At 49.9% G+C, this 12,827-nt stretch overlaps 2 protein-coding genes across 5 annotated transcripts in view; both read left to right on the top strand.

The window, feature by feature from the left end:
- TRMT12 (tRNA methyltransferase 12 homolog) lies at window positions 1-6,715 on the top strand. The gene is made up of 7 exons (XM_025207465.1): window positions 1-124; window positions 945-1,113; window positions 1,618-1,816; window positions 1,897-2,047; window positions 2,173-2,282; window positions 4,048-4,205; window positions 5,383-6,715. Exons 1-7 carry the CDS (start codon window positions 93-95, stop codon window positions 5,854-5,856), a joined length of 1,293 nt encoding a protein of 430 aa, XP_025063250.1. The 5' UTR covers window positions 1-92; the 3' UTR covers window positions 5,857-6,715.
- The window catches only part of SYTL4 (synaptotagmin like 4), a 27,421-nt gene continuing 18,707 nt past the window's right edge, over window positions 4,114-12,827 (top strand). The window contains exon 1 of one of the 4 annotated variants that reach the window (XM_014521252.2): window positions 4,114-4,205. The gene's annotated coding sequence lies outside the window, so the exon portion shown is untranslated. Of the gene's footprint in view, window positions 4,206-12,055; window positions 12,194-12,298; window positions 12,802-12,827 lie in introns of those variants that run through there. The other 3 variants (XM_025207462.1, XM_014521253.2, XM_006026510.3) reach the window with 3 other exon arrangements.

Raw genomic sequence — 12,827 nt, 5'->3', positions numbered from 1 at the left:
CCGCCCGCCTGCACACTGGAGTCTCGGCACCAAATAGCGGCAGCAACGAGAAGCAGAGCTGTGGTGTGGCTGGCCCAGCTCTTGCCTGAGGGATGCCAGCATTGTCCCCACTTCACACCAGTGGGCACGTTATCACTATTCCCAATACACTGAGGGGGAAATTGAGGCACAGCAGAGTGTAACAACATGCCCGTGGCCATGCAGTGAGCCTCTGGTAGAGCGGGCAATAGAGTTGGCTTCCTGACTATAGACCACACAGCCCAAGAAACAAGGGGCTCATTGAACTTGGGCTGAGCAGCATGAATGGCGCACCACCCTTTTCTCAGGCCTAGACTGGTAGAGAGTCTAGAGCAGCAGTTTCCAAACTGGGGTGCACCCCCCCCCCCAAGTGTGAAGGGCTGTGGGGGGTGCACCATGGTCTGCAAGGATCAGGAAAAGGCAGGTCTGGAGGCACTGCCCAGCTAAGGCGATTCATGGGGCTGGGGTGGGAGGGAGCTGTGGGGGCACGTGCCCCCCCCCCCATTTTGAATGGGGCAGGAGTGGGTGTGGGCTGCAGGCTTGGGGCTCCCTGCCCTGATGCCTTGCTCCTGGGGGTCCCACACTGGCTGTGCCACCATGGTGAGGCACCCCCTGCCTGTTCAGCAATGGCAGGGGTGGCGGCAGCATGGAGTTGTGCCCCCTGCTGCTGCCAGTCAGGCAGAGGGTGCACAGCCAGCGTGGGGCTTAGGAGGGAAGGCAGTAGGGTAGGGAGCCCCAAGCCCACAGTGGGCAGCCTGTATTTGCCCCCCTCTTCTTGGCTCTTGTCTAGCTGTGGCAGCAGAGAGTGAGGGAGAGAGTGGGGTGCATGAACAAGATTGTAACTCAAAGCAGGGCTCTGGTTAAAAAGTTTGCAAACCATTGGTGTGCAAGGTGAATGGTGCCTGAATGCCTTTTTGGCCTTGCAGGGAGTATTTGGAGGGAGCAAGGATCCTAGATGTCAGTCACCGGGTGCAGAAGCTGCCAGATGGTACCGTGGCACTGCCTGTGCTGGAGGGGAAGCTCACCGAGCAGCACCTTCAGGACTTGAGGGGGAGTATGGCCCCTGGAACAACATGCATACTGTCCTGGATCAAGGTCAGAATGGTCCTAGCTATCTTGGTGTGGGCAGGAGTGGGGTTTACCATGCCTGTCCCAGCTAGTGGCTGCTTTTTTGATCTTTGCAGAACAGCACTGCAGAGGCACCAAGGTGTCCTGTGCTTCCTGGCCACAGAGTGACTAGTCTTTGTGCTTTGAGGCCTGCCAGAGCCTGCCTCCTGCCCTGGCCAGGTGTATAGTGTGGGACTTGGTGGGGTCCTGACCCCTTCAGTCCTCAAGAGACTAAGCCAGTGACAGATGTACCTTGGCACTGCCCTGCATTATCTGGTGTTGACAGGGAACTCCTGGGTGTGGCCTTTGGGGGGTCTGCTTTAGTTCCTGTACAGTCAATACGTCTCACCCACGAACTGGCCAGCAGGAAAGAATAGAAAATGACCCAGCACAACAGCCATGGAGAGGGGAGGTACACAAATGACCCAGCCCTGAGCTCAGGAAGGGAGTGAGCCTGGCTTCACATCTGAGTCCTTTATGTTTCTTTCCCAGAAGCCCATCCCCTTCAAGGCTGCTCGAGCCCAGTCACCTGCCCAGAAGCTGTGTGGTGAGCTGCAGCACTTAGTAGCATGCTTTGGGGGCAGGTGGTCAGAGGAGCTGGAGCATGACGTCCCTCACTCCTGGCAGCGACATGGCGACCTGGTCATGCTGAGCAAGGACTGCTTCAAGGCTGCCCTGTGGGAGGAACTGGGTAAGAGGAACCTGCTGCTCTGTCTCCTGACAGCCATTATCTGCCCCCCACCAACCCATCTGCTTGGACATGTCTTTCAGGATCAGAGCTCTGGGAGACGGTTGCTTCTTCTCTGAGGGCACGACGACTAGCCAAGCAAGGACGAGTATCCCCAGATGGGGTGCGAACCCCAACTGTTAGCCTTCTGCTAGGGCATGATGGCTGGGTGGAGCACATGGACAATGGGATCAGGTAGGAATAAGGATGGGACAAGTGGGGAGTGAGCAGGAAGGAGCTGTTAAGCCATGCAGCCCAGGGAAGGGCTTGCTGGTTAACTCATGCTGGGTGCTCTCACTGGGCCTGTGATGTTTTCCCAGATACACCTTTGATGTGACCAGATGTATGTTCTCTTCTGGAAACATTACCGAGAAACTACGGGTAGCATCGCTGCAATGTCCCAGGGAAGTGCTGGTTGATCTCTATGCAGGTAGCTGACCTGAGAGGTCATACGTTGGCCCTCTTCCAACCTTCTTGGGGCCCTGGGAGTAGAACTCTGACCTCTGTCCAGATAAGTCTGCCTCTGAGAGCAGAGCACATGGGCAGCAGAGTCTGACTGTTTCTCTTCAGGAGGCTCAAAAGGTATTTCCTTGAGGGAGAGGCTCTTCTTATGGCACGAGTGAAGGACAAAGGCCTCCTAGAGCAGGGCTGGAAGGGAGCAGGGTAAGGAGGAGTGAGCAGGAAGCTCAGCTAAGTGATAGGGGGGATGATACAGCTACAGCTTAAAGAAAGGTAAAAACTGTGCCCAAACCCAGCAGTCCATTTGGGTTGGCATTGTTAAGACATGTTACTTTCTGTGACCAGCAGCACATATGGAGATAACAACTACCATCCTTTGACTCCCCAGCCCAAATGACTGGGAAGCCACTGACAGATGATTTAGCTGGTGGTGGGCTTGGTGGCCTCACTAATCTAGAGTGAGGCTTGAACTCCTGCCTATGGAGCTGTAGCAAGATACTTTCCCCTGGCTGCCACCATGCCCTGGGGTGGGAGAGGGTTGGGGCAGGGATATTATTCATTGGGTCCCTGCTGCTGGGTCACTGCTGTTCCTTGACTGACTTCTCTGCCCTGGCTTACTGTGTCTTGTGCTCTGTTGAGAATCCCCCCTCCTCATCCCCATTTTTTTGGATGCCCCCTAAATTGGCCTGGCCCCAGGCACAGAGAAGCAACACTATTACCCTGGAGTCACTGACCCTGAAGATTTAGCTCCTGAGTAAATTTACTCCAGAGTAAGGAGGAGACAACCAGTTTGCCCAAGTGAGTTGCCTGAGGTAGGCACTACTACAGTGTCTCACCACTAGGTGGCAGGGGAACTAGTTGCATTGAGCAAACTGTAGGCATGGCCAACCTGTGACATGAATGCCACAGGTGGCACCGGCAGTCTCTACGGGCATTTATACACACATGTTTTCATGCTCAAACATGCCAGAGTGGAGCTGATGCGCACTGCACTGCATCACATGCAGGTGTATAAACGGCAAAATGCATGCCAGCTTGCAGAAAATGGCAGCGGCATGCTTTTAAACTAAAACGTCTTCGATGTGTTTTAGTTCAAAAGCATGCTGCTGCCATTTTCTCAGTGCTGACACACGTTTTGCCACTTATACAACTGCATGGGCCACAACGCCGGGCACTTTAAAATCGCCTGGTGTTGCGGCGCAAGCATATGTACAAATGCCCTGTGTGGCACACATGAGATTGGGGAGGGAGTGGGGATACAGCAACAAATAGGACTGGGATCAGAAGGTAGAGCAACAGATCAATCAGGGAGCACAGGACAAGAAGCAGAAAGCAGAGCAATAGATCAGGCAGTGGGAGGGGATGAGTGTGGCATTTGGGGAAGAGTACAGAGCTAATTTGTGCTACACCTGCCAAACATAACCCTGACTGTAGTAGAGGATTGGGTACATACAGTGTTATAATTTATGCCAGTGCATTTGCTCCTTGCTTGCTTGAAGGTAGTTCTACCCTGGAGTGGAACCAAGATGTTTTCAAATCAAGATTTACCATTTCATAGGAAATTTTGAAACCGTTTTTGATCAAGTTTGGAACAATCACAGATTTAAGAGCATTAACAAGTTCCTACCAGCTGGATGCCCTGGAGTCTAGTTATTGGGCCTGATGAGAAATTTGCTCCAGGTCCAGTGCTGCTTTGTCACTGTGCTATTTGCTGTTTCTCCCTCCTCTGCCCACAGGGATCGGCTATTTCACGCTGCCTTTCCTGGTTCATGCTGGTGTGGCCTTTGTCCATGCCTGCGAGTGGAACCCACATGCTGTGGAAGCTTTGAGGAGGAACCTGGAGTTGAATGGCGTGCAGGATCAGTGCTGGATTCACCCAGGGGATAACAGGCAGGTGAGCAGAGAGTAGTCCTTCCACAACCAAAGGGCCACAGCAGGGCCTCAAAGGTGGGGAGCTGTGGCCCGTTAGGGAGGAGAGTGAATGCGACTGTGAGCTCTCCCTTGGGAAGTTGCCCCACGCACTCCACCTTTCTCATGTGACAGGGTTTGTAGTGTCTGCAGTCAGGAGAGAGAACAGGGACATGGGTGTGTTAAGGCCTGTGTTGTCTTTGACCAGCTGCATGTTTCTAAGGTGCAGAAAGAAAAAGGACCAGATCAGCTCCATCCTTTGGGGCATGTGGTACTTTTTCCAGAGCACTGACCTCTGTCTGTAACTGTCCCAAGTGCTGGGGGACCACGCCCTTCTCCTGAGACACTTTTCTGCAGCCTGGTAGGTGGAGCTCCCCATCGGGACTTCAGTCTGGTTAACCAGCAAGTACTTTGCATCCCACTGCTCTTAGTTGCACCTCTGTCACACACACCTTTTGGATCCACCCAACATCTTCAGTAGTTATTGTTTTACCTAAGCTGTTTGCATTGGGCAGAGTAAAGCAAGTCTTGACAGAGACAGGCCCTGCCCCAGGGGGTGTGATGGCATTTCCTGGCTCGTGTCAGGATGTACCCTGATTGCTTTGCCCAGAGCATCTGAACACTTCAGAAACATCAGGACTGCTCTGGGCTTCGATAGACAGAACCCTACTAATTTTGGTGAGTAATGGGATTCTGGGGAGCACCGAGTCCTGGGCAGTTGATTAACAGACCTTCGGCTTCACCAAGCCTGAAATTGTTCCTAGGCCAAAGAACTGTCTGATGGCAGCTATTATTCCCCTGCACCATAATAGTATCCTGCCTCACTCTGCCTATCTTTTCAGTACTTCCCTGAGTGACTTCTGTCCCAGAGGAAAGGGAAAGGAATAAGAATGAGGGCACAAGGGACACACAAAAGGGGTGGTGGACACACAGTAGGAGGGAATAGAGGACAGTGATGCGGGGGATGAGTCAAGGACAGGGTAGCAGGTTGCAGGGAGTCCCTGAAGTAGAGGGAAAGGAGGGGACTCCCAGAGAGCTGGTGGGAGGAATGGGGGATGCCAGGTGTTCCTGGTGAGAGCAGTGAGCTTGGCTGGCAGATGCCATAAAGTGTGTGACTGTATGCACTCTCTCTGTGGCATCCTCCTCACTGCCCCTGTTTACAGTTGGAGCTGCGGGACGTGGCTGACCGGGTGAATCTGGGACTGATTCCCAGCTCAGAGCAGGGCTGGCCCATCGCCTGCCAGGTTCTGCGGAAGGACACGGGGGGGATTCTCCACATCCACCAGAATGTGGAGTCTTTCCCTGCAAAGGCTCTTCAGCTGCCCTGTGGCCTGTTGAAGGAGCAGTCACTTTGCAATGGACAGGAGGACAGCGGGAACCAGAGGAACCACGGGAGCCCAGAGACTGCTGATGTGATGGATTCTGTGCAGAAGATTCAGTTCACTGGGACCAGGCCTGAATGGCAGAGGTGGGCAGAGGCCACGGGAGCTCAGATCAGGTCTCTGCTTGAGAATTTGCATGGGGAGCCATGGACGATAAACATCCTGCACATCAAGCCAGTGAAGTCCTATGCGCCCCATGTGCACCACCTGGTCCTGGACTTGGAGTGTCGTCCCCTGCAGGCAGAGCCACACTGAAGGAACAAGGCCCAACCTAGTTTCAGGAGGCTGCTAAGGGGGAGCCAGTATACATTGGGGCCAGAACAGTGGAAAACTCTCCCAGCTCTGCAGTGAGAGCGCTTGTTTGTCTCTTTTTCCAGCCCTGAGCTGGCAGTTGCTGTGATGTTGACCCACAATCCCAAGAGCCCTGTGAAAGGCAGTCTCAACAAGAAGCATTAAAGCAGAGTCCTAAGGGTGCACTGAGTTTTGGATCAGTGAGTTAATGTAGATTTGAGCAGTTACACAGTTTAATAACATAAACACGAGTTCCTGATTCAGTTATTACTGTGGCTGCTCAGATCAATTACTGACCCAGGGGGAGAGACAGTAGTCATGAGAATCAGCTCTGTGATTGCTTGCAAACATTGCTTCCTGTTCCCTGCTGAGTCTTGTACTCCTGGGAACCCCATTGGAGAGGCACATGGCTCAGGGAAGAGTACTGTTGTGTAGATTGGTATGTCCACAGAAGAGAAGGACAGGCAGGAGGGCAGGAATGGAAGAACCTTGTTCCCCTGCACCTGAGATAAGCAGGCACATCACCTGCTCTTTATTATAAAGCCACTAGCTGGATTAGTGAAACAGTGAGATCACAAGTAGCACTTTACCTCACTTCTCATTCTCCTTTTCCTTTGCTTGCTGCTTATTTGTGGCTGGCAGGACAGCAAGATCCCAGGCACCAAGGTGGAGAGATTGGTTTTACTGAAGAAGCCAAGCCAGTGTTGCTTAGTCATAGAATCATAGAAAATTAGGGTTGGAAGGGACCTCAGGAGGTCATCTAGTCCAACCCCCTGCTCAAAGCAAGACCATCCCCACCTAGATCATTCCAGCCAAAGCTTTGTCTAGCTGGGTCTTCAAAATCTCCAAGGATAGAGATTCCACAACCTCTCCGGATAGCCTGTTCCAGTGTTTTACTACCTTCCTCGTGAAAGAGTTTTTCCTGATATCTAACCTAAACTTCCCTTGCTGCAACTTGAGACCACTGCTCCTTGTTCTGTTATCTGCCATCACTGGGAACAGTCCAGCTTTATCCTCTTTAGAACCTCCCATTAAGTAGTTGAAGGCTGCTATTAAATCCCTTCTCAATCTTCTCTTCTCCAGACTAAATAAGCCCAGTTCCCTCAGCCTCTCCTCAGAAGTCACGTGCCCCAGCTCCCTAACCATTGTCATTGCCCTCCGCTGGACTCTAATTTGTCCACGTCCTTTCTGTAGTGGGAGGCCTAAAACTAGACAGTACTCCAGATGTGGACTCACCAGTGCTGAACAGAAGGAAATAATCACTTCCCTCAATCTGCTGGCAACTCTTCTACTAATTCAGTCCAGTATGTCATTAGTCATCTTTACAACAAGGGCACACTTGGCTCATATTCAGCTTACTATCCACACTAACCCCCAGGTACTTTTCTGCAGATTTGCTGCTTAGCCAGTTGGTCCTCAGCCTGTACCAGTGCATAGGCTTGTTCCATCCTAAGTGCAGGACTTCGCACTTATCCTTACTGAACCTCATGAAATGTCTTTTGGTCCGGTCCTTCAAGTTGTTGAGGTCTCTCTGAATCTTAGCCCTACCCTCCAGTGTATCTCCTATTCCCTCCAGCTTGGTGTCATCTACAAACTTGTTGAGGGTGCACTCCATGCCATCTTCCAGGTCACTGGTGAAAATATTAAACAAAACTGGCCCAGAACTGACCCCTGGGGCACTCAATAACAGATGCCAATTAGATACAGAGTCATTGACTTTTACCGTTTGAGCCTAATGATCCAGCCAGTTTTCTGTCCACCTTTTACCATTTGAGTCCATTCATCCAGCCTGTACTTCCTTAGCTTGCATGTGAGAATGTTGTGGGAGACCATATCAAAAGCCTTGTTAAAGGCAAGGTATATCACATCCACTGGTCTCCCCGCATCCACAGAATCTCATCTCATCATAGAAGGCAATCAGGTTGGGCAGGCATGACTTGCCCTTGGTGAAGCCATGCTGACTGTTCCTAATTACCACTCTCTCTTTCAAGTGCTTAGAAATAGATTCCTTGAGGACCTGGTCTGTGATTTTTCTGGGGGCTGAGGTGAGGCTGACTGGTCTGTAGTTCCCTGGATCTTTCTTTTTTCCTTTTTTAAACATGGGCACTATATTTGCTCTTTTCCAGTTGTCCAGTACCTCTCCCAATTGCCACAAGTTTTCAAAGATAATGGCCAGTGGCTCTGCAACCAATCACATTGGCCAACTCCTTCAGCACCATCGGGTGCATTCCATCTGGCTCCATGGGCTTTTACACATGCAGCTTTTTAAAGTAATCTCTAACCTGCTCTTTTGCTACTGTTGGCCGCTCACCACCTCCCCAAACTGTGCTGCCAGGTGCAGTAGTCTGGGAGCTGACCTTGCTTGTGAAGCCTGAAGTAGTTCTTGCATTCTGAATGGCAGCCCAAAGCTGCACTGTATTGCTGGTGTGGACTCCAGCTGGCAGACAAATTAATTTCAAGCAGATTTAGGCCATCCAGGAATGCCTTTGGGCAAGTTGCTGATAAGCAGTGCATTCACTAAAATGAGACTCCCATAGTAAGCAATCAACAAGTAACCCCAGCTGGACAGTGAAAGTTGCTTAAGCATATACAAAGGCACAAGCTGTTTCAGGTACTTTGAGCATTACATGCACGTGAGCCAAATTAGTGCAGTCCAGCAAGTCAGGCCTGTGGAGAATTGCCTGATTCTCTGTGGGCTCCTGCTGTCTGAGCATTAGCGTAGTGAGGGTGCTTAGGCATCACCTGTCCTCTGTGCACATGACCCAGCACTGCTGCACTGATGGAGGCCACCCTGACATCACACCCACATCACCGCCAAGCTCAACAGCTTGTACAAAACTGAGTACAGCTGCTCTCCATCTTCAGTGGTGTTATTGAGGGAGTGCGGGGCTGAAGGCACCGACTAGAGCCAGTTGCAGTGCAGATAACAAGTGGATGCATCTTGACTTTGGTGTGTCCCCATCCCTGTGTGGATTGACTTGTTTTGCAGACCAGGGCTGCACCCCAGAGCCAGCTGCTTATGCAAACTTGGGCCTGGCCAATATCTCTCTGCTGCTACTGGCTTGGATGCACCAAATTCCTAGCTTGTGACTCTGTCTGTTTCTTTCTCCTCACCAGCATCCCCCAAAGCCCTGTGTAACTTCCCTGTTGCTTTCGAGCAAATTCCAGCCTAGCAATTCACTTGTTCCAGGAAATCCTTCTGGCCGTGAGGTCTGGTTGGGGGAAGGAGGGAAGGGTGTGAGAAGGAGCCCCTGGAAGTGCCTTTAGGTATGACTCCTTCCATACACAAATACCTTTATGTGCTTCCTGTTGCCTTTTTCTTATCTCTTTGTTCTGTAGGACAACAGCAGAGGCTGAGCACTCCCAGCCAGGGTGGTTGTGTGTGTACTGGGAGGGCTGTCCCCCGAGATCTAGATAGAACCAGTGCAACCCAGAGTGACTCATTTTGCTCAGCCCTGTGTTTGTTCGGTGCACAACAGCGTGCCACTGAACCCCAGAACAGTGCCCTGGAGCCACCTCTGGCCCCTCCCAGCAGGGGTGTTCAGTTCCCCTGGCTGCCAGTCAGGGTTTACACAGATCGGGATGTAGGAATTGCTGGAGGGTTCAGCCAAGAAGAGGTTTTTCTGAGCTTTCCTGTTCCTCTCTGGAGCCTGTGAACTCTGCAGGCCAGTCTGACCCCACCCAGATTAGCTTTTCTGCAGTGAGCTGTGTGTGCTGTCTGGGAGGAGCTGCCTTCTCCAGCTCTGCTGCAGTACTAGTCATGCAAATAAACCACAAGTTCTATAGCAAAGCACCCTTGGGAAAGCAGGGCAAAGGACAAAGTGATCTGAGCCAAAAGCTTGGGTCTGGCCACCCCCAGAGTTAGATCTGGGGCCTGGATTTGAATGTCATGCTTGGTCTCTTGTGGCTGAACTCATAGCTAGGATCCAAGCAGCCCCAGTTATGGAGAGTTTAAAAATCCAAAAACCACTTGTGTACTTCAGGCCCTTTTTCCAGTGTAAAACCGCCTGCAAGTCAGAGTAGAGGCCCCCAGTATAAGGCAACTGCAAATCTGGGGTGAGGGGCTCCAGAAAACTCCTAGAAGTCTAGAAAAGTGCATGTATGGAGAATGTTATCAGTTCAGGCAAAGGGGAAGGGGAAACTCAGCAGACTTCCTGTCTGTTCAGGAAAAGCTGGTCACAGGTACAGATCTGCTTTGGCAGAAGGGGATGGAGCCTCTGAGCCTGCTGCATTCCCACATACTGGTCATCTGGGGCCTGTCAGTCAGAACATTTTTGCCATGATTCCTCCCTCGTATATAAAAAGAAACTGATTGTATCTGGTGAGAATGTTCACCATGGCCCTATAACCCAGAGAACCACAATCTGTAGGAGCTTACCACAACAAGCAGGCATAGAAAGACCAGTAACCACAGACTGTTAAAACCAAAACGTTAGCTTGTTTCCTAGAATGAACTTATGATGGAGCTGTGTGAGAAAGCCACTCTGATAAGTCTGTGTAAGACCACACCAGCCCTACTCCTGAGTTCAAAATAGAGTAGTCCCTTGTGTATTTGAATGAAACAACAACCCACAAATGCAGATAGTCAAGGGGGCATCTAACTTGTCTATAGAACTGAAGGCAAATACATTCTTAAAGCATTTGATAGGGTGTTTGACAAACCAATGTCTTGAGAGAGCGAGCTTATTGTGCTGCCAAAAATCTGCTCTCCATGGAAAAAGTAAAAGCTGGAATTGGCCAGTAGGCAAATTTGATCTTATTAAGCAAATACACAAGCTAACTGATAGGGCTGGTGGTACGGTCACTGCAGGCACAGCAGACCAGTTACAGATTTGTACAGAGCCTTTCCTTTGTACTCTAAAAGTTAGGTTGCACATAGACCCTTGATGGGAGCCTTGTCTCACTATCATGCTTTTGGTTTCACTGTCACATCCCTGTAACTGATCCCGTGAGGATTCATTTTTCCTCTCTTCTACTTGTGCTGCTCCATGTAGTAGTAGTAGATTTATGACTTGCCAAAACAGTACAATAACAATTTCATACAATAAAGGAGCCACCTATACAGTATATAATTCTTGCTAAAAAATGCACAATAAGATTATCCAGTCCACAAGCCTATGCAAAATTAAAACAACATAGCAAGCATATGATCACATAAAAGAGAGAATAAAATGAAGTAGTGAACATAAATAACAAACATGAGTTCTGTCTGATATTGGCCCTCATTCTATGTGCAAGTAACACAGATGCACCTAAGGTGTATAGGACCAGCTCTGAAGTGTTAGAAGCCAGATTGTTTTTTCTTCATTAACCCAGCATTTATAGTTTCCCATTAATGGAGAGCTCTGTTGTCCTCTAATTTCTTCAAAAAACAATTGAGACCACAAATAATGATTTAAATGCTGCTCAGTGTTTTGATCCTCTCCCCCCATCCTTTTGTTTTTAAACTGTATTAGTTAAAAATCAAAACAGCAGAATTCATTAGTGAGGAGTGGCACAGGCTGGAAGCCAGTTTCATCTCAGCACATTGCACTAGCACTTACCCTGTGAAAGCTGTGGAAGCTGCCAGCCAAGAACTAACCTACTTACTGGGTGTTAGCTCATTTGCACTTGCTAATATTATCTGGCTCTCACAGGACAGCCATCTGTGAGCTGCCTCAAATCCAGAGGAGTTTCTAGGCCAGAAGGGCTGGTTGAGAACATCTAGTCTGAATTCTGGTACAGGCCACAGAATTCCTTTATCTACCCAGTAACCTGTGGTATATCAGAGCAGTCTCTCTGACAAGCTGTCCAATCTTGATTTTAACACTTCAAATGATAGGGTCTGTCTCATCCCTTGACAAACTTCCAGTGGTCTGTTATCCTCACCATTACTAATTTGTACCTTATTTCTAGAGTGAATTATTCTAATTTCAGTTCTCAGCCATTGGTTCTTGTTGAGCTTTCGTGTTACATTAACAAGCCCTCTTATACTGGTTACCTTCTTCCTGTGTAAGTAGACCACGGTTGACTAACCTCTTAACCTCTAATGAACTGAATAAAGTGAGCCTCTCAAGTCTCTCCTGTTTTAAATTGTATTATTCTTGGCGTTCTTTTCAAGACTCAGATTTTTGCAACCTTTTTTTTTTAAGGTTGGGACACCAGAACTGTATGCAGCATCCTAGTAGCAGTCTGACTAGTACAAGGGATGCATCACCTCCCTACACCTGCTCTACATACCCTCCTCGGAGGACTGCTGTAGCCTTTCCTTCACATCTAGAAGGCCTTGCTTTTGTACTTGGGGTAAAACCTTATATTTGGGGTAAGGAAGGAAGTTTGGTCAGATTAGTATGGACTGTGGGGGGTTTTGCCTTCCTCTGTAGCAGGGGCCCTCTACCCAGGACCTCTTGAGCACATACTGACAACTCATAGATGTGGGACATTGGCTACCATGGTTCCCCTGCTTTATTGATGGCAGGGTAGGGTGTTAGGTCTGTGTTGTGTCAGGGTTGACAATAGCCTTATGCAGAGTTTAGATTAGGGATGAGTTTAGTTTATGGCTTAAATTAGATTAGATTATGGATTGTATAGACTGGTTTGGGTGGGGATGAGGCTGCCTCTGGCAGGGGGTAGGACTAGGACTAGATGGCCTCTGGAGGTCCCTTCCAGCCATGCTTCTCTGGGATTCTATGATTTCCTGGGAACTTGCATGCAGTTGCTGTCTGCCATGACTCCTATAGGTTCTCCTTTCTCAACAAGAGGGGATGCAGGTGGGCGAGGCAGCGATGAGCTGTGCTGGCACAAGTTGGGGCTTAGGCTCAGGTTTGGACAATTGGAGCAGCTGCATCTTAAACCTGAGATGTGCCCTGGACCTGTTTGCAGCCCTGAGCCTGCAAGATGGTGGGAGTTACACAGCCTGCTCTGGGTGATGTAAGTGGCTCGAGCCCTGTGCTCTT

The sequence above is a fragment of the Alligator sinensis genome, unplaced genomic scaffold, assembly GCF_000455745.1.
Source record: "Alligator sinensis unplaced genomic scaffold, ASM45574v1 scaffold387_1, whole genome shotgun sequence".
NCBI classification, from domain to species: Eukaryota; Metazoa; Chordata; order Crocodylia; family Alligatoridae; genus Alligator; species Alligator sinensis.
Note: the sequence above shows the minus strand (reverse complement) of the source record. Positions and strands in the feature narration are given on the sequence as shown.

What these genes read in the sequence shown, in the direction of transcription:
- TRMT12 (XM_025207465.1), top strand. Translation starts at nt 93, where the DNA reads ATGCCAGCATTGTCCCCACTTCACACCAGTGG. An exon ending in TCCCCACTTCACACCAGTGG is followed by an intron (nt 125 to 944) that starts GCACGTTATCAC and finishes TTGGCCTTGCAG; the next exon opens with GGAGTATTTGGAGGGAGCAA. An exon ending in TGCCCTGTGGGAGGAACTGG is followed by an intron (nt 1,817 to 1,896) that starts GTAAGAGGAACC and finishes CATGTCTTTCAG; the next exon opens with GATCAGAGCTCTGGGAGACG.